Source organism: Oncorhynchus kisutch, linkage group LG28 (assembly GCF_002021735.2).
Source record: "Oncorhynchus kisutch isolate 150728-3 linkage group LG28, Okis_V2, whole genome shotgun sequence".
Lineage (NCBI taxonomy): Eukaryota > Metazoa > Chordata > Actinopteri > Salmoniformes > Salmonidae > Oncorhynchus > Oncorhynchus kisutch.
This window is the reverse complement of record NC_034201.2, coordinates 38980137-39002660: the sequence shown is the minus strand read 5'-3', so window position 1 is coordinate 39002660 and position 22524 is coordinate 38980137. Positions and strand designations below refer to the sequence as shown.

Sequence of the window (22524 nt, the reverse complement as noted above, 5' to 3'; positions counted from 1 at the left end):
CTCAATGGATAAAGCCGCCACATGGCTGCCTGCCCACAATCTACTCTGTATTTTGTCTACAATCTCACACCGCCACAGCCAAGTAGTGTGGATTATAATCTTGTTTAGCTCATTTTCAACTGAGATCAGATAATACAGTAAACCAGTACGATTCAGCCTAAGACTTACTCTACTAAAATGTTAAATTGCCCTAATGATTATGGATGCAATTGATATGGCAGTCTTTCTATGTCATGTGGGTAGTTAACTGTAACAACCATTCCTACGGGGCACCTGCTGTCTGTTATTGTGATACCTTCAGACCCCCCCACCCACCGCCCCCTAGTGAGAGACATGGGCTCCAGGCCTCTCCAGCGCTCCGCTCTCTTCTCTCACCGATCATGGTGGTTCCCCCAGCCAGGGCAGCCTTGGTGCCCTGGGAGAAGTCGTCCACGGTGGTGGTCCCCCGGTAGGGCATCTGGAAGTGGGTGTGGTTGTCAATGCCACCGGGGATCACCATCTTGCCATTGGCCTCAATGGTCTTGATCCCACCTGGGACAATCAGGTTGTCTCCAATCTGCCTGGAGGTTTAGAGAAGAGCCATGTCAGTGGGTATCATTGACTTGACACAATGCTGAAACCAAAATGAATATATTATCATATCATTAGAAATGTAGTTTTGCTCATGGCTGACTGGTGTACAGTAAAGTTAATCAAACTGAAATTTAGCGGTAACCCAGCATCATTTGGAAACTATCAATCCTTCCACATTAGATGAAAGTCATCAGAGCATGTCAAATATCAGCTTGGAGGGTTGCAGACAGACCGACAGACAGACAGACAGACAGACAGACAGACAGACAGACAGACAGACAGACAGACCGACAGACAGACCGACAGACAGACAGGGAAAAGGGCAGCGTCTGTACTCCTGTGACAGCCGGTGGTCGATGCTAGGCTAGCCTGGCCTGTGTAATTGGTATGCAGCTCTAACCTTCCTGCGGGTGCTTTTCCTATCAGAGCTCCTCTATGGGAGCACACAGGACAAAGAGCCTAATAGGCTGATCGAGTGGGAACAGGAATTGGGGAAAAAAAGAGTGACCTTCCAAGAGCAGGCAGGAATGCACCCACTTTGCCTCTTGTCTGGCTCTGCACACTATACACTACTGTGAACTGGAGTAGACTCTGACTGGATCTGACTGGATATGTCTGGATCTGACTCAATCTATCTGAATCTGACTAGATCTGACTCGATCTGTTTGGATCTTTGTGGATCTGTCTGGATCTGACTGGATCTGTCTGGATCTGACTGGCTGACTGGATCTGACTTGCTCTGACTGGATCTGACTGGATCTGTCTGGATCTGTCTGAATCTGACTGGATCTGTCTTGATCTGTCTGGCACTTGAAATTACTGTGATATGTGGTTGTCTTGCCTACCTTAGTTGAATGCACTGACTAAGTTGATCTGGATAAGAGTGTCTGCTAAATGATCAAAACGTCAACGTCAATGTCAACGTCAACATCAATGCATGGGAGGACATGGTGGTCAAACATTCTCTTACTTAATGACGCCATCTTCCATGTAAATGTCGGCATAAAAGGACTGGTCATCATTAACGATCCTCCCGCCTTTGACCAGAAGCCTGTCGCTCTGGAGAGAGAGATCGAAAGAACGAGAGGGAAAAAGAGAGGGGTGGGGATGGGAGGGAGAGAATGTTACAAAGTCCAAAGCAATCTCATCAGTATTCCGGCTATTCTGGGGGACACTCTGTTTTGTGCTTCTTTTTTTTCAAGATGTGTTCTTGTGTTCTTGTTCTTGCAAGAGCCATTTGTTTGGAATGTCTGACTGTCCCATCTACGTAAGAGAGGGCCAATGAGAATAGCCACTCACACAGATTACACAGTAACTACTGTACACAGTAACCTACATTGTACACACAGCTGGGTAGATAGATGGTCCTAGCAGTCACATAGATGAGCTTGGACTAGATTGACTAGATAACGTAGCCTCTAAACAGGGCGTTGTCGTCTAGCGACTCAGCTGCTGCGCCAGAGACAGCCACTTGGCCACTAGCAAGACGTTTCCATGGTAATGCTTTGCTAGGAGCACTCAGAGAGGCTGGAGCGGCAGGCTGGCATGCCTGTTAAGGACACGCCTCACAGAGTACAGGGCATAACACTGAGCAACAGGGAATGGAGAGAGAGGGGAGGGGGGGGGGCTGGAACTTTGACGTTAGTGTCCCAGTACATTGCCTGGGCAGGGCCTCTTCTCTGGACCGGTCAGACCACTAGATTCTACAACAAAACCAGGACATGGAGTGAGCTCAACCAAAGGCAAATGGCTCTTTTACCTTTTACTGTATGAATAATATATGTATGGTTGTCACGCCCTGACCTTAGAGAGCCTTTTTATGTCTCTATTTGGTTTGGTCAGGGTGTGATTTGGGTGGGCATTCTATGTTCTATAATTCTTAGTTTTGTGTTTCTATGTTTTGGCCGGGTATGGTTCTCAATCAGGGACAGCTGTCTATCGTTGTCTCTGATTGGGAATCATACTTAGGCAGCAGGTTTTGCCACCTTAGGTTGTGGGATGTTGTTTTTTGTTAGCTCTGTGTAGCCGTCAGAATGTGACGTTCGTTGTTCTTTTGTTGTTTTGGTTGGAGTTCAGATTAAATAAAGTATCATGAACTTGTACCACGCTGCACATTGGTCCACTTCTTCCGACGAGCTTTACAGAACATCCCACCACCAAAGGACCAAGCAGCGTGGCCAGGAAGAGCAGGGATCCTGGGCCCGGGAGAAGAGAGAGTGTAGGACATCTTGGACATGGGAGAAGGTTATGGCAGGGGACAAGACCCTGGAAACAGGCGGAAGTAGCGAGGGAGGAACGACAACGATACCAGGAGTCACGGCAACGAAGCAAGCACGAGAGGCAGCCCTCCAATTTTTGGGGGTGGGGCACACGGGGAGATTGGCGGAGTCAGGTTATAGACCTGAGCCAACTCCCCGTGCTTACCGTGGGGAGCGTGGTACTGGTCAGGCACCGTGTTATGCGGTGGAGTGCACGGTGTCTCCAGTGCTCGTTCACAGCCCCGCATCGGCCGGGCTAGAGTGGGCATCCAGCCAGGACGGATGGTGCCGGCTCAGCACTCCTGGCCTCCAATGCGTCTCTACAGCCCAGGATATCCTGCACCGGCTCTGCACACTGTGTCTCCGGTGCACCAGCACAGCACAGTGCGTCCTGTGCTAGCGCCCTGCATTTGCCGGGCGGAACCATCTAGTCTATCGTTGTCTCTGATTGGGAATCATATTTAGGCAGCAGGTTTTGCCAACTTAGGTTGTGGGATGTTGGTTTTTGTTAGCTCTGTGTAGCCTTCAGAATGTGACATTCGTTGGTCTTTTGTTGTTTTGTTTGGTGTTCAGATTAAATAAAGTATCATGAACTTGTACCACGCTGCACCTTGGTCCACTTCTTCCGACGAGCGTTACAATGGTAGGTACCCATTATCACACTGTGTAAAATGCCTAGGTTCAGTTCACTGCTCTGTAAGGTAAACAGAATGGGAGCGTTCCGTAGTTTCTCGTCAGCACATGGTGTGGTGTGATTAGTGATTTACTGTCTTGGCTGTGGAGCCCTGCTGGCGCTTTGTCAGTACAAACCCCACCCCTATCTACTGGTTTAAATGAAGTATATACGTAGCCTTAGCGATGCATCCAGGGCATCTGCTCACACAACAAACACTGGCTAGTCTTCCAGGCAGTGTGGGGTGGGAGGGATGGATGGGGGTGGGTGGGAGGGAGGGAGGGTGGGTGTGTGAAATGGATGGAGGGATGGATGGAGGGGGGGTGGGAGGGAGGGAGAGAGGGTTGGTGTGTGAAATGGATGGAGGGAGGGAGGGAGTGGGTGGGAGGGAGAGAGGGTGGGTGTGTGATGGATGGAGGGCGGGTGGGAGGGAGAGAGTGGGTGGGAGGGACGGAGACTGGGTGGGTTCTGATGCTGATTAAGCAGAGAAACAGAGAGAGACCCAACAGTCTTCTCTTCTGAGCCATGCAGGCGACCCCACCCTGCCTGGAGCAGCACTGTGTAAAGCAGAGAGAGAGCGCAAGAGAGAGAGAGAGAAAGAGAGAGCGCAAGAGAGAGAGAGAAGACGGTGAGAGAGAGAGAGAGAGAGAGAGAGAGAGAGAGAGAGAGAGAGAGTGCAAGAGAGAGAGAGAAAAAGAGCACAAGAGAGAGAGAAAGAGAGAGTGTGACCTGTTGCCACAAGAAAAGGTCAACCAGTGAAGAACAAACACCATTGTAAATACAATCCATACTTATGCTTATTTATTTCCCCTTTTGTACTTTAACCATTTGTACATCGTTACAACATTGTATATATACATAATCTGACATTTGTAATGTCTTTATTCTTTTGGAACTTCAGTGAGTGTAATGTTTACTATACATTTTTATTGTTTATTTCACTTTTGTATATTATCTACTTCACTTGCTTTGGCAATGTTAACATATGTTTGCCTTGCCAATAAAGAGAGAGAAGGAGAGAGAGCACATACTGTACATGTTGACTTACAGAATGGCCTCTATCATCTACACACGACACAGTCCCCTAATCCAGACCCTTCCACTACCTTCAGGGGATATCTGGTTTTGTATCTGAAAATTTTTCAAATTGATAGTATGTCCGCAGATGGTATTGCATAAGAATGTTCTCAATTTTAGTGTGGCTACCTAAGGGAAGAGTGTACTTAACACCAGCCCTAAGAGCATGGGGAAGTCTATTATCTTCCTAAAATGATCCCTATATGGTCGAGGCCCAGGTCCCTGGGCTATACTTACTGCAGTGTGTGTGCCTGAACACCCACCACAATCTATCAGTGTCTTCCCTCAAGCCTCAGTCCTGTCTAGGTTTGCAAAGCTACCAGTAATTTACCAGTTATCGGAATCTTCAGTAATTTTGGTAATTAACAGAAAATATTCGGCAATCTATCCTAACTTTGGTAATTTATAATAACTTTTTTTTAAATGGATTCATACAGTGTATTTGTAAAGCATTCAGACCCCTTCCCTATTTCCACATTTTGTTATTCTAAAATGTTTTTTCATCATAAATCTACACACAACACCCCATAACGAAGGAGCAAAAACTGTTTTTTAGAAATGTTTTCAAATGTATAAAAAATGTCAAACAGAAATGTCTTATTTACATAAGTATTCAGACCCTTCACCATGAGATTTGAAATTGAGCTCAGGTGCATCCTGTTTCCATTGATCATCCTTGAGATGTTTCTACAACTTGATTGGTCTACCTGTGGTAAATTCAATTGATTGGATATGATTTGGAAAGGCGCACACCTGTCTATATAAGGTCCCACAGTTGACAGTGCATGTCAGAGCAAAAACCAAACCATGAGGTCGAAGGAATTGTCTGTAGAGCTCCGAGAAAGGATTGTAATCGAGGCATAGATCTTGAGAAAGGTACCAAAAAATGATGCAGCATTGAAGTTCCCCAGGAACACAGGGGCCGCCATCATTATTAAATGGAAGAAGTTTGGAACCACCAAGACTCTTCCTAGAAACTGAGCAATCAGGCCTTCGTCGGGGATGTGACCAAGAACCCAGTGGTCACTCTGACAGAGCTCCAGAGTTCCACTGTGGAGATGGGAGAACCTTCCAGAAGGATAACCATCTCTGCAGCACTCCACCAATTGGGACTATATACTAGAGTGGCCAGACGGAAGCCACTTCTCAGTAAAAGGCACATGACAGCCCGGTTGGAGTTTGCCAAAAGGCAACTAAAGGACTCTCAGACCATGAGAAACAAGATTCTCTGGTCTGATGAAATCAAGACTGAACTCTTTGGCCTGAATGCCAAAAGTGATACTTCAGTTTTTTTTCTTTGAAATTTGCAAAAAAATCTAAAAACCTGTTTTTGCTTCTTCATTATGGGGTATTGTGTGTAGATTGATGAATAAAAATACAGTTGAATCGATTTTAAAATAAGGATGTAATGTAACAAAATGTGGAAAAAGTGAAGGGGTCTGAATACTTTCCGAATACACTGTATACTACATTATGGTAGTTATTATGTCCATATTGTCCATGAGTTTTAGTAGATAGAACATATGGTGTATGAGTTTTAGTAGATAGAACATATGGTGTATGAGTTTTAGTAGATAGAACATATGGTGTATGAGTTTTAGTAGATAGAACATATGGTGTATGAGTTTTAGTAGATAGAACATATGGTTCATGAGTTTTAGTAGATAGAACATATTGTCCGGGTCGACGTCACCGGCCTTCTAGCCACCGCCGATCCACCTTTCATTTTCCATTTGTTCTGTCTTTGTCTTACACACCTGGCTTCACTCAACCAATTACTTGTTTATTATTTAACCCTCTGTTCCCCATGTTTTGTTTGTGAGTGATTGTTCATCATACTTCGGTCCGTTTTTTTGTGGGCTCGCTATGTTGCCTTAGATTATTGTATTTTTGTATTTTTGAGTAAAGTACATTGATTACTCATATCTGCTGTCCTGCACCTGACTCTCTACACCAGCTACACACAGGACCATTACACCCAAACTATTTGCATTGAGTGCCCCCCCCAACCCCTCCATTTACACTACTGCTACTCTCTGTTTATCATATATGCAGGGTCACTTTAACTATACATTCATGTACATACTATCTCAATTGGGCCGACCAACCAGTGCTCCCGCACATTGGCTAACCGGGCTATCTGCATTGTGTCCCACCACCCGCCAACCCCTCTTTTACGCTACTGCTACGCTCTGTTCATCATATATGCATAGTTACTTTAATCATATCTACATGTACATACTACCTCAATCAGCCTGACTAAACGTTGTCTGTATATAGCCTCGCTACTTTTATATCCTCTCTACTGTATATAGCCTCGCTACTGTTATAGCCTCGCTACTGTTATAGCCTCTCTACTGTATATAGCCTCGCTACTTTTATATCCTCTCTACTGTATATAGCCTCGCTACTGTTATAGCCTGGCTACTGTATATAGCCTCACTACTGTTATAGCCTGGCTACTGTATATAGCCTCACTACTGTTATAGCTTCGCTACTGTATATAGCCTCACTACTGTTATAGCCTCACTACTGTATATAGCCTCACTACTGTATATAGCCTCACTACTGTTATAGCCTCACTACTGTTATAGCCTCGCTACTGTATATAGCCTCGCTACTGTTATAGCCTCACTACTGTATATAGCCTCACTACTGTTATAGCCTCGCTACTGTATATAGCCTCGCTACTGTTATAGCCTCGCTACTGTATATAGCCTCGCTACTGTATATAGCCTCGCTACTGTATATAGCCTCACTACTGTTATAGCCTCGCTGCTGTTATAGCCTCACTACTGTATATAGCCTCACTACTGTATATAGCCTCACTACTGTTATAGCCTCGCTACTGTTATAGCCTCACTACTGTATATAGCCTCGCTACTGCTTTAGCCTCACTACTGTATATAGCCTCGCTACTGTATATAGCCTCGCTACTGTTATAGCCTCGCTACTGTATATAGCCTCGCTACTGTATATAGCCTCGCTACTGTATATAGCCTCACTACTGTTATAGCCTCGCTGCTGTTATAGCCTCACTACTGTATATAGCCTCACTACTGTATATAGCCTCACTACTGTTATAGCCTCGCTACTGTTATAGCCTCGCTACTGTATATAGCCTCGCTACTGTATATAGCCTCGCTACTGTTATAGCCTCACTACTGTATATAGCCTCGCTACTGTATATAGCCTCGCTACTGTATATAGCCTCGCTACTGTATATAGCCTCACTACTGTTATAGCCTCGCTACTGTAATAGCCTCGCTACTGTTATAGCCTCACTACTGTTAAAGCCTCGCTACTGTAATAGCCTCGCTACTGTTATAGCCTCGCTACTGTATATAGCCTCGCTACTGTTATAGCCTGGCTACTGTATATAGCCTCGCTACTGTATATAGCCTCGCTACTGTATATAGCCTCGCTACTGTTATAGCCTCGCTACTGTATATAGCCTCACTACTGTTATAGCCTCACTACTGTATATAGCCTCGCTACTGTATATAGCCTCGCTACTGTATATAGCCTCACTACTGTTATAGCCTCGCTACTGTAATAGCCTCGCTACTGTATATAGCCTTGCTACTGTTATAACCTCGCTACTGTATATAGCCTCGCTACTGTTATAGCCTGGCTACTGTATATAGCCTCGCTACTGTTATAGCCTCGCTACTGTATATAGCCTCGCTACTGTTATAGCCTCGCTACTGTATATAGCCTCACTACTGTATATAGCCTCGCTACTGTATATAGCCTTGCTACTGTATATAGCCTCGCTACTGTATATAGCCTCACTACTGTATATAGCCTCGCTACTGTATATAGCCTCGCTACTGTTATAGCCTCGCTACTGTATATAGCCTCGCTACTGTATATAGCCTCGCTACTGTATATAGCCTCACTACTGTTATAGCCTCGCTGCTGTTATAGCCTCACTACTGTTATAGCCTCACTACTGTATATAGCCTCGCTACTGTATATAGCCTCGCTACTGTATATAGCCTCGCTACTGTATATAGCCTCGCTACTGTATATAGCCTCACTACTGTTATAGCCTCGCTACTGTAATAGCCTCGCTACTGTTATAGCCTCACTACTGTTAAAGCCTCGCTACTGTAATAGCCTCGCTACTGTTATAGCCTCGCTACTGTATATAGCCTCGCTACTGTTATAGCCTGGCTACTGTATATAGCCTCGCTACTGTATATAGCCTCGCTACTGTATATAGCCTCGCTACTGTTATAGCCTCGCTACTGTATATAGCCTCACTACTGTTATAGCCTCACTACTGTATATAGCCTCGCTACTGTATATAGCCTCGCTACTGTATATAGCCTCACTACTGTTATAGCCTCGCTACTGTAATAGCCTCGCTACTGTATATAGCCTTGCTACTGTTATAACCTCGCTACTGTATATAGCCTCGCTACTGTTATAGCCTGGCTACTGTATATAGCCTCGCTACTGTTATAGCCTCGCTACTGTATATAGCCTCGCTACTGTTATAGCCTCGCTACTGTATATAGCCTCACTACTGTATATAGCCTCGCTACTGTATATAGCCTTGCTACTGTATATAGCCTCGCTACTGTATATAGCCTCACTACTGTTATAGCCTCGCTACTGTATATAGCCTCGCTACTGTTATAGCCTCGCTACTGTATATAGCCTCGCTACTGTATATAGCCTCGCTACTGTTATAGCCTCACTACTGTTATAGCCTCGCTACTGTATATAGCCTCACTACTGTTATAGCCTCACTACTGTTATAGCCTCGCTACTGTATATAGCCTCACTACTGTTATAGCCTCACTACTGTTATAGCCTCGCTACTGTATATAGCCTCACTACTGTTATAGCCTCACTACTGTATATAGCCTCACTACTGTATATAGCCTCGCTACTGTATATAGCCTCACTACTGTATATAGCCTCGCTACTGTTATAGCCTCGCTACTGTTATAGCCTCACTACTGTTATAGCCTCGCTACTGTATATAGCCTCGCTACTGTATATAGCCTCACTACTGTTATAGCCTCGCTACTGTAATAGCCTCGCTACTGTATATAGCCTTGCTACTGTTATAACCTCGCTACTGTATATAGCCTCGCTACTGTTATAGCCTGGCTACTGTATATAGCCTCGCTACTGTTATAGCCTCGCTACTGTATATAGCCTCGCTACTCTTATAGCCTCGCTACTGTATATAGCCTCACTACTGTATATAGCCTCGCTACTGTATATAGCCTCGCTACTGTTATAGCCTCGCTACTGTTATAGCCTCGCTACTGTATATAGCCTCACTACTGTTATAGCCTCGCTACTGTTATAGCCTCGCTACTGTATATAGCCTCGCTACTGTATATAGCCTCGCTACTGTATATAGCCTCACTACTGTTATAGCCTCGCTGCTGTTATAGCCTCACTACTGTATATAGCCTCACTACTGTATATAGCCTCACTACTGTTATAGCCTCGCTACTGTTATAGCCTCGCTACTGTATATAGCCTCGCTACTGCTTTAGCCTCACTACTGTATATAGCCTCGCTACTGTATATAGCCTCGCTACTGTTATAGCCTCGCTACTGTATATAGCCTCGCTACTGTATATAGCCTCGCTACTGTATATAGCCTCACTACTGTTATAGCCTCGCTGCTGTTATAGCCTCACTACTGTATATAGCCTCACTACTGTATATAGCCTCACTACTGTTATAGCCTCGCTACTGTTATAGCCTCGCTACTGTATATAGCCTCGCTACTGTATATAGCCTCGCTACTGTTATAGCCTCACTACTGTATATAGCCTCGCTACTGTATATAGCCTCGCTACTGTATATAGCCTCGCTACTGTATATAGCCTCGCTACTGTATATAGCCTGACTACTGATATAGCCTCGCTACTGTAATAGCCTCGCTACTGTTATAGCCTCACTACTGTTAAAGCCTCGCTACTGTAATAGCCTCGCTACTGTTATAGCCTCGCTACTGTATATAGCCTCGCTACTGTTATAGCCTGGCTACTGTATATAGCCTCGCTACTGTATATAGCCTCGCTACTGTATATAGCCTCGCTACTGTTATAGCCTCGCTACTGTATATAGCCTCACTACTGTTATAGCCTCACTACTGTATATAGCCTCGCTACTGTATATAGCCTCGCTACTGTATATAGCCTCACTACTGTTATAGCCTCGCTACTGTAATAGCCTCGCTACTGTATATAGCCTTGCTACTGTTATAACCTCGCTACTGTATATAGCCTCGCTACTGTTATAGCCTGGCTACTGTATATAGCCTCGCTACTGTTATAGCCTCGCTACTGTATATAGCCTCGCTACTGTTATAGCCTCGCTACTGTATATAGCCTCACTACTGTTATAGCCTCACTACTGTATATAGCCTCACTACTGTATATAGCCTCGCTACTGTATATAGCCTCACTACTGTATATAGCCTCGCTACTGTTATAGCCTCGCTACTGTTATAGCCTCACTACTGTTATAGCCTCGCTACTGTATATAGCCTCGCTACTGTATATAGCCTCACTACTGTTATAGCCTCGCTACTGTAATAGCCTCGCTACTGTATATAGCCTTGCTACTGTTATAACCTCGCTACTGTATATAGCCTCGCTACTGTTATAGCCTGGCTACTGTATATAGCCTCGCTACTGTTATAGCCTCGCTACTGTATATAGCCTCGCTACTGTTATAGCCTCGCTACTGTATATAGCCTCACTACTGTATATAGCCTCGCTACTGTATATAGCCTTGCTACTGTATATAGCCTCGCTACTGTATATAGCCTCACTACTGTTATAGCCTCGCTACTGTATATAGCCTCGCTACTGTTATAGCCTCGCTACTGTATATAGCCTCGCTACTGTATATAGCCTCGCTACTGTTATAGCCTCACTACTGTTATAGCCTCGCTACTGTATATAGCCTCACTACTGTTATAGCCTCACTACTGTTATAGCCTCGCTACTGTATATAGCCTCACTACTGTTATAGCCTCACTACTGTTATAGCCTCGCTACTGTATATAGCCTCACTACTGTTATAGCCTCACTACTGTATATAGCCTCACTACTGTATATAGCCTCGCTACTGTATATAGCCTCACTACTGTATATAGCCTCGCTACTGTTATAGCCTCGCTACTGTTATAGCCTCACTACTGTTATAGCCTCGCTACTGTATATAGCCTCGCTACTGTATATAGCCTCACTACTGTTATAGCCTCGCTACTGTAATAGCCTCGCTACTGTATATAGCCTTGCTACTGTTATAACCTCGCTACTGTATATAGCCTCGCTACTGTTATAGCCTGGCTACTGTATATAGCCTCGCTACTGTTATAGCCTCGCTACTGTATATAGCCTCGCTACTCTTATAGCCTCGCTACTGTATATAGCCTCACTACTGTATATAGCCTCGCTACTGTATATAGCCTCGCTACTGTTATAGCCTCGCTACTGTTATAGCCTCGCTACTGTATATAGCCTCACTACTGTTATAGCCTCGCTACTGTTATAGCCTCGCTACTGTATATAGCCTCGCTACTGTATATAGCCTCGCTACTGTATATAGCCTCACTACTGTTATAGCCTCGCTGCTGTTATAGCCTCACTACTGTATATAGCCTCACTACTGTATATAGCCTCACTACTGTTATAGCCTCGCTACTGTTATAGCCTCGCTACTGTATATAGCCTCGCTACTGCTTTAGCCTCACTACTGTATATAGCCTCGCTACTGTATATAGCCTCGCTACTGTTATAGCCTCGCTACTGTATATAGCCTCGCTACTGTATATAGCCTCGCTACTGTATATAGCCTCACTACTGTTATAGCCTTGCTGCTGTTATAGCCTCACTACTGTATATAGCCTCACTACTGTATATAGCCTCACTACTGTTATAGCCTCGCTACTGTTATAGCCTCGCTACTGTATATAGCCTCGCTACTGTATATAGCCTCGCTACTGTTATAGCCTCACTACTGTATATAGCCTCGCTACTGTATATAGCCTCGCTACTGTATATAGCCTCGCTACTGTATATAGCCTCGCTACTGTATATAGCCTCACTACTGTTATAGCCTCGCTACTGTAATAGCCTCGCTACTGTTATAGCCTCACTACTGTTAAAGCCTCGCTACTGTAATAGCCTCGCTACTGTTATAGCCTCGCTACTGTATATAGCCTCGCTACTGTTATAGCCTGGCTACTGTATATAGCCTCGCTACTGTATATAGCCTCGCTACTGTATATAGCCTCGCTACTGTTATAGCCTCGCTACTGTATATAGCCTCACTACTGTTATAGCCTCACTACTGTATATAGCCTCGCTACTGTATATAGCCTCGCTACTGTATATAGCCTCACTACTGTTATAGCCTCGCTACTGTAATAGCCTCGCTACTGTATATAGCCTTGCTACTGTTATAACCTCGCTACTGTATATAGCCTCGCTACTGTTATAGCCTGGCTACTGTATATAGCCTCGCTACTGTTATAGCCTTGCTACTGTATATAGCCTCGCTACTGTATATAGCCTCACTACTGTTATAGCCTCACTACTGTATATAGCCTCGCTACTGTATATAGCCTCGCTACTGTATATAGCCTCACTACTGTTATAGCCTCGCTACTGTAATAGCCTCGCTACTGTATATAGCCTTGCTACTGTTATAACCTCGCTACTGTATATAGCCTCGCTACTGTTATAGCCTGGCTACTGTATATAGCCTCGCTACTGTATATAGCCTTGCTACTGTATATAGCCTCGCTACTGTATATAGCCTCACTACTGTTATAGCCTCGCTACTGTATATAGCCTCGCTACTGTTATAGCCTCGCTACTGTATATAGCCTCGCTACTGTATATAGCCTCGCTACTGTTATAGCCTCACTACTGTTATAGCCTCGCTACTGTATATAGCCTCACTACTGTTATAGCCTCACTACTGTTATAGCCTCGCTACTGTATATAGCCTCACTACTGTTATAGCCTCACTACTGTTATAGCCTCGCTACTGTATATAGCCTCACTACTGTTATAGCCTCACTACTGTATATAGCCTCACTACTGTATATAGCCTCGCTACTGTATATAGCCTCACTACTGTATATAGCCTCGCTACTGTTATAGCCTCGCTACTGTTATAGCCTCACTACTGTTATAGCCTCGCTACTGTATATAGCCTCGCTACTGTATATAGCCTCACTACTGTTATAGCCTCGCTACTGTAATAGCCTCGCTACTGTATATAGCCTTGCTACTGTTATAACCTCGCTACTGTATATAGCCTCGCTACTGTTATAGCCTGGCTACTGTATATAGCCTCGCTACTGTTATAGCCTCGCTACTGTATATAGCCTCGCTACTCTTATAGCCTCACTACTGTATATAGCCTCACTACTGTATATAGCCTCGCTACTGTATATAGCCTCGCTACTGTTATAGCCTCGCTACTGTTATAGCCTCGCTACTGTATATAGCCTCACTACTGTATATAGCCTCGCTACTGTATATAGCCTCGCTACTGTATATAGCCTCACTACTGTTATAGCCTCGCTACTGTTATAGCCTCGCTACTGTTATAGCCTCGCTACTGTTATAGCCTCGCTACTGTATATAGCCTCTCTACTGTATATAGCCTCGCTACTGTTATAGCCTCGCTACTGTTATAGCCTCGCTACTGTTATAGCCTCGCTACTGTATATAGCCTCTCTACTGTATATAGCCTCTCTACTGTATATAGCCTCTCTACTGTATATAGCCTCTCTACTGTATATAGCCTCGCTACTGTATATAGCCTCTCTACTGTATATAGCCTCTCTACTGTATATAGCCTCTCTACTGTATATAGCCTCGCTACTGTATATAGCCTCGCTACTGTATATAGCCTCACTACTGTTATAGCCTCACTACTGTATATAGCCTCGCTACTGTATATAGCCTCGCTACTGTATATAGCCTCTCTACTGTATATAGCCTCTCTACTGTATATAGCCTCTCTACTGTATATAGCCTCTCTACTGTATATAGCCTCGCTACTGTATATAGCCTCGCTACTGTTATAGCCTCACTACTGTTATAGTCTCGCTACTGTATATAGCCTCACTACTGTTATAGCCTCACTACTGTTATAGCCTCGCTACTGTATATAGCCTCACTACTGTTATAGCCTCACTACTGTTATAGCCTCGCTACTGTATATAGCCTCACTACTGTTATAGCCTCACTACTGTATATAGCCTCACTACTGTATATAGCCTCGCTACTGTATATAGCCTCACTACTGTATATAGCCTCGCTACTGTTATAGCCTCGCTACTGTTATAGCCTCACTACTGTTATAGCCTCGCTACTGTATATAGCCTCGCTACTGTATATAGCCTCACTACTGTTATAGCCTCGCTACTGTAATAGCCTCGCTACTGTATATAGCCTTGCTACTGTTATAACCTCGCTACTGTATATAGCCTCGCTACTGTTATAGCCTGGCTACTGTATATAGCCTCGCTACTGTTATAGCCTCGCTACTGTATATAGCCTCGCTACTCTTATAGCCTCGCTACTGTATATAGCCTCACTACTGTTTATAGCCTCGCTACTGTATATAGCCTCGCTACTGTTATAGCCTCGCTACTGTAATAGCCTCGCTACTGTATATAGCCTCACTACTGTATATAGCCTCGCTACTGTATATAGCCTCGCTACTGTATATAGCCTCACTACTGTTATAGCCTCGCTACTGTTATAGCCTCGCTACTGTTATAGCCTCGCTACTGTTATAGCCTCGCTACTGTATATAGCCTCTCTACTGTATATAGCCTCTCTACTGTATATAGCCTCGCTACTGTTATAGCCTCGCTACTGTTATAGCCTCGCTACTGTTATAGCCTCTCTACTGTATATAGCCTCTCTACTGTATATAGCCTCTCTACTGTATATAGCCTCTCTACTGTATATAGCCTCGCTACTGTATATAGCCTCTCTACTGTATATAGCCTCTCTACTGTATATAGCCTCGCTACTGTATATAGCCTCGCTACTGTATATAGCCTCACTACTGTTATAGCCTCACTACTGTATATAGCCTCGCTACTGTATATAGCCTCTCTACTGTATATAGCCTCTCTACTGTATATAGCCTCACTACTGTATATAGCCTCTCTACTGTATATAGCCTCTCTACTATATATAGCCTCTCTACTGTATATAGCCTCACTACTGTATATAGCCTCTCTACTGTATATAGCCTCTCTACTGTATATAGCCTCTCTACTGTATATAGCCTCACTACTGTATATAGCCTCTCTACTGTATATAGCCTCTCTACTGTATATAGCCTCTCTACTGTATATAGCCTCTCTACTGTATATAGCCTCTCTACTGTATATAGCCTCACTACTGTATATAGCCTCGCTACTGTTATAGCCTCGCTACTGTATATAGCCTCTCTACTGTATATAGCCTCACTACTGTATATAGCCTCTCTACTGTATATAGCCTCTCTACTGTATATAGCCTCTCTACTGTATATAGCCTGTCTTTTTACTGTTTTATTTCTTTACCTACCTATTGTTCACCTAATACCTTTTTTGCACTATTGGTTAGAACCTGTAAGTAAGCATTTCACTGTAAGGTCTACACCTGTTGTATTCAGCATTTCACTGTAAGGTCTACACCTGTTGTATTCAGCATTTCACTGTAAGGTCTACACCTGTTGTATTCAGCGCACGTGACAAATCAACTTTGATTTGATTTTAGTAGATAGAACACATGGTTCAAAACAAAATAGCCTAATTAATTTAAAAAACATTCTAATCAACAATTACATTATTTTAAATTACTGTTACTCTGCAACTCGTCCAACTGCCACCAGTTTGACGCCAAAACATTGACAACAAATACCTGTTGACATAGTAACATAAATGAACGTAAATAACATAAATAATAATGCAGAAACCTTATATTAAACATCAATGGTATTGACTATGTTGATGATTTAATTTAGGATAATGTTTAACAGATTAGCCATTCTATTTGGCATTTTTAAATCATCTTAATTAATGAATTATTATATTTTACATGTGATAATGCCGCACGTGATAGGGCCAGAGATAATTACAGACGTGAATTAAAACGGCAGAATAAATTCCTCGATAAATGAAAGAAAGCAAATAGTTGTGGAGGTCATTTTAATCAGAGTTGTGATTTTGTGACTATTCAGAGGAGTTTGATTGAATGCACTGTTATTATCAGAGCAGTGGTCTCCGCTTAGTAAACTATCACAATATATCCAAAGTAATCCAGTGATTTCACTGGATTCAGTAAGGAAAGACGACTCTCAGATACATACATCTGGAGAAACCCTGCTAAAAACAATGAGTGAAGAGAAAGACAGAGTCCTCCATGTTTTTGTTACAGCGTAAATATGACAGAACTTAAAAGAGTAAAATGATACGCCAATCTGCAGTTCGAATTCTGTTGCAACACACAAATCAAAAATGTGACTTTGGCTTAGCATTCCCCAAATGTTCTGTGGTTAAATGCTTTGACAGAATCCAGTAGTTGCAGTAGTGTTGATATGAGACCAGCCACAATCCTTGAGGTGTTGGTCCATGCTGGTGGATTTGCAGATGGGTCATGACATGGATTGTAAAATATTGTTCACGGTTAAACTCATAAACAAGTCAAACCGTCCCATCAGTGCAACCACAAGACATGCAGAGTTTGAGGATAGGGATGGAACCAGCTGAAATGAATACCCTCTAAATATATGTTCTTACTGTATCATTAAAGTACTACTAAAATCCCATTCCATGAAAAAAATGGTCATGGAAACCCCACAGAGAGAACTTTAGCCATACCATTTGTAAGGACATTTCTGGCATAACAATGTCTTCCTCACTGACTCTTTGTCCAATAACATTTTATTCCAATTCAAATGCTAACGTACAGAAGTAGTATACTGCGCGTATTTTCAAATGTCTCCTTTTACTTTCCACAGTAACTGAGATGAGTGTGTGTTGTGCGCTTGGTTTAGTGCTGCTGTCCACTTTGGTCGGCATCAAACCTTCGCCCTGATCACTTATGCTGACCTTGACTAAGTAACGTGCCATAAAGCCTACCCACGCCTGTCAATCAACCAGGCTGCAGACAGTTACAGTAAAACAGAACAAAAAGAGCTTAATGGGTAGTGGCCGCGTCCCAAATCACACCCAATAGCCTATACAGTATACACTCTTAGGAAGAAAACAAACAACAGTGCTATCTAGCACCTAAAATAGTTATTCGGCTGTCCCCATAGGAGAACCCTTTGAAGAACCCTTTTGGTTCCAGGTGGATCCCTTTCCACAGAGGGTTCTTCATGGAACCCAAAAGGGTTCTACCTGGAACCAAAAAGGGTTCTTCCTGGAACCAAAAAGGGTTCTTCCTGGAACCAAAAAGGGTTCTTCCTGGAACCAAAAAGGGTTCTTCTATGGGGACATTTGGAGGAACCCGTTTGGAGAAAATTAAACCAGGGCGCATGTTACTAAATAGGGAATAGCGTGTGATTTGGGACACTGGCTCTATGTAGCGCCCTTCCACAGCACTGGCGTGGCTCACAGACTGATACTGGGGGGTGGGGAGATTTGTTGTTGCCATGTTACAGATCACAGGATTTGGTTTATAGTTTTAAGCTGATACAAAATGAAACAATTTAAGGGTTAAGAGTTTGAGACATGCTTGTGATAAGATCTCCTCACAAGGTCAGAAAAGCCTACAGTAACAGTGATTTGCTGCAATTTGACATTGGAAATAACAAAATAAGTCCTTGTGTTACAAGATTTGACTGTTGATCGAACTTAAAAAAATAGTACAACTAGAGATCTTCCTACCGGAAACTCTCTCTTTCACTATTATAAAAGACAGAAAAGACAAAAGATTATCTAAAGGAAGTACTGCATGCTGAATTGTGAAGGTTTGTGAAGGTTTTTTCCCACATAGACCAAAATTATAAGAGCACACATTATAGTAACAGAAGCATTTGCAACAGGCAGTTCTTAAGGACATCTGTAGAGAGTTTGACTGGGAACAGGGCCTCTGTGTGTTGTTGCTAACAGAGAAAACATAGCAGATAAAACACACCGAGCCAAGACGATATTCCAGAGGAGTCTATTAACTGTGAGACCCTTATGTGTGAGGCGGGCGGGCGGGCAGGCTGAGACCAATGGAAGGGGAAAGTCATCCTGCCGCATGGGAGCCAGGGGCCTCTGCTGTTGCCTAGTGACAAAAATATTTACTATTCACTCAAAAGCACATTACATTTTTTTTCTGTGGAAAAGTCAAAACAATAGGCTGTATCAATCTAAATAAGTTGCCTAGCCGCCACATCATAGAGGCCAGTCTCAAGCAGCGTGATCTTGTGATAGGCCAAAGCGGCACCGTTTCCAAGGCAGCCCAACACTCAAATCTGGTTCTGATTGGGCCTGACCGCAATCTCCATCCAGGGTGGTAAAATGGCCTCACGTCAGAGGCTAGAGGCAGGGAGACAAGGGTAACCAAGGTGGTATTTTCTACGTCTCAATAGTATGCTGGTGGCCATTGAGAGTGGATGGCAATAGCTGGGTGGTCACAGCATGATGTTTTACAGTTAGGAAGGTCTGAAACGTAGTAAATAAAGTGGTGAATTGTGAGCATACACACAACAGTGTGGAGGCCTTCCTATTCTTTACAGGTATTCTCTACTAGCCCAGCACCAACGTTTTTAAGGAAGTGTGTATGACCACACACTTTGCTTGCAGTTAGGCCCACTTTGAAGACAGTGTAGGGACGGTGAAGCCCTGTTTTGTGGCGCCATTGGGGGCAAAAGGTTTCTTTCCTGGGTAAAGCCTGTCATGCCCACATATGCAGGTTCCAGCTGGAGGGGATGAATGATGACATGCAAGGTACTACAGTAGGATACTGTGAGAACATGGGAAAAGCAAAACCACACCTAGAAATCTGACATTGCCTTAATGCGCTCCTGCTCCCAGACAGACATAGGGAAACAGCTGGGATATAGGGGGTAGAAATAAACTAGGAAAATCATTCCCAATAAATACATTTCTCAGATTGTCAGGCTATAGCCTACACACAAAAGAATGCTGGGTTAAAAATAACCACATTTGGGTTATTTGGTATATTATTGGGTTGTTGGGATTACTCAAACATGGGTTAATTTAACCATCAGTTGGGAATTTTTACTCCCATTCTGCAATGACCTAGCAGTAGGGTATTTTCAAGAGGCGTGGCTTATTAGGGGCATGGCTTTCAGCTAGATCTTATTGGCCACCCGTGAGAGTAAATGTATTATTGTTCATCACATTCAGTTTACATACTGCAAATTCTAATTCTCCTTCATTCTTCTATAATGTTAAGATTATTTATTACATATTATAATAAGGTATACCACTTTATTGTATCCCAACTTTGGGCTTTTAGGGAACTCGTACACTTCTGTGAGCCTCACTAAAGCTACTAAAGTGTCAATGTTCAACCTTAACATGTGATAACTAGACAACACAATAGATTATCAGGAATGACATTTACTCTCATGGGTGGCTAAAAAGATCTATCTTAAATTCACCCCTCCAGTCTTCTGATCTGTCCCACTGGATCATACAGTATCTCAATAACCCAGCATCAATAACCCAACTAAGTGACCCAATGAAAAAAAATGCCTGCAACCCAGTTGGATCAACCAAGCAACCCAGCATTTGTGTACATGCAATTACACTGTAATAAACTGTCTAACTTGTTTAAAGGATATTAGATTCTCCATTATGTCAAGTTTCACAGTAGAGTAGAGTAGGCCTACAAGGAGGCTGATATGCAGAATTGATGATAAAGCATAAAATAGTGCGAGGTCCCTAGACTGAGCAGCAGGTGTATTCCCTGTACAGACCAAACATGTTCAAAGCCTCCACAAAAAATAAAATGTCTACAAAAATATTTACACACACAACTCCCCCTAAAACATTCTAGTGCGTCGCTGATATTCTATGAGAAGACCCTTGCGGGCCAGCCTGCCTCCACCCCCAATCCGTCAGTGATATCAGACGAGACAAAGGGCGTCTCTCCTGGAATATAACACCACGGTGAGCCGCAACAATGAACACGCAGCCATTTCAAACAGACCCTAGAGCTGTGCAGCAGCAGCAACCATCCCCGCCAACACGTTGCTTGCCCCGATATGAACTCCAACCCCGTGAGGCAAAGCATCGCACCGGTGAATTCTATTACATTGCGTTCTAGTAATGCTGAATTCGAAATGCTCTATTTTACGGGCGGGCTATAACATCTGATCATACACATGGGGCGTGGGAGATTTTTTCTCTCTCCCTGCATCACCAGTCCAGACGCTCAGATAGCCTATATCTGGACAATTACATCTTTATTTAACAGAATGGGAGTGTACAACAGGCGTTTATTATGGTACATAATTCAACCACAGGATGTTGAATATGGAAAACGAATAGGCCATATATTTCCTCGATTCACACAGCTATAACTGATTTATTGCTTTGTATTCGTTTTTTTCTTATAATAGAAGGCTGACTTTCCATCATGTGTGGCCCTGTAGGCTACAAAAACGAATCCAAAACGCGATAATGTTGTTTATTATTTATAAAAAGGATGTGCATTTCATTTACATCATTTCATCTATCTTTCCCCAAGCATTCAAGATGCCACATTCAAGATGCCAACATATAAAGTTATAACTACATTAGAATAGCCCAGTGTGAAGATTATTTTATTAATTTAATATATTTATCTTTCAAACGAGCCACATGCACTGCGCACGGGTATCATGCCATCCTCAACAAAGAAGATGCAAGTTACCTTTAAGAAAACGCCTCGTTCTGTCTCTCCGACTGTCACTATGGTAGCCAATCATGCCACCTTCATTCTGCACTACTGTATTTGTTTCTATGTTCAATTGACTATCATAATGGAAAGGAAAATATCCCACACGGATGAAAAAGGCCTGTATGCATAAATTAATTGCTATTGGCACATTCTTGAATAGCGGTAAAATAAAATAGGAATTAGCCAAGACAAAAGCAATGCACTGATTTTAGACAATCAGGCATGCATGTTTTAAAAGCCAGGCAGATATGAATATTTCTACTTACTGTGATCTTTGGAATATTCTTTTTGCCTTGATAAGAATGCCCAGACATAATTGCGACTGGTCGAAAACTGATTCCACCTCTGAACAAAGCTTTGAAATATTCCCCTCTGGGTGTTTCTGCGGCTACTGGCTGGATGGGAAAATTAGGGAATGGTCGCCTCCCTCTGTGCAATGTAAAGTGCTTCGAAGTGAGCTAGAGCGTCTACTCTGATCCACCGACGGACTCCTCCCTCAATAGTCTCATTGGTAGCCTACAGCTGCAATGCTCAAATCCTCCCACAGGAGGACGCTCAACAGCAGGTGTAGGCGACTACAACAGTGTACTGTACAGAATTGCACTGAAATAGAAACAGTGTAATGACTCTGCAACATTTGTACCTGATAACACCGTGGATATTGGATGTATAGACGGCTTAACAGAAATAGTAGCAGAAGGTTAATGTTTAACATTTAATGCACACATATCCAGATGATGCTGTGTAACATTTTGCTAATTATTATTTACAATTAGGCCAAACCCTAACCAGGACGATGCTGGGGCCATTGTGCGCTGCCCCAATCATGGCCATTGTGATTCGAACCAGGGACTGTAGTGATATCTCTAGCACTGAGATGCAGTGTCCCATATTAGTAGGCTTCTTTGCAGCAGTCTTGTGTAGACTCACTGATGTGTTCAACATGCAACGCTATTAGATCCCAGCAGGCATAGGCCCTACACATCATAAGAACAAGTGCGGCCGTGGATAGCCAATGGGTAGAGGAGTA

The 22524-nt window shown here is 43.3% G+C and overlaps 1 protein-coding gene across 8 annotated transcripts in view; it reads right to left on the bottom strand.

Annotated features, from left to right (window-relative positions):
* LOC109872893 (dihydropyrimidinase-related protein 3) overlaps positions 1–22012 on the bottom strand; it is a 50089-nt gene extending 28077 nt beyond the window's left edge. For 6 of the 8 annotated variants that reach the window (XM_031807979.1, XM_031807983.1, XM_031807981.1 and 3 more), the window contains exons 1-3: positions 21761–21941; positions 1544–1632; positions 376–560 (exon numbers count right to left, since the gene is read on the bottom strand). In XM_031807979.1, the coding sequence (XP_031663839.1) occupies positions 376–560; positions 1544–1632; positions 21761–21808 (322 nt within the window). In that variant the 5' untranslated portion in view covers positions 21809–21941. Of the gene's footprint in view, positions 1–375; positions 561–1543; positions 1633–21760 lie in introns of all 8 variants that reach the window. The other 2 variants (XM_031807977.1, XM_031807976.1) reach the window with 2 other exon arrangements.
* Between the last annotated feature and the right edge of the window lie 512 nt (positions 22013–22524).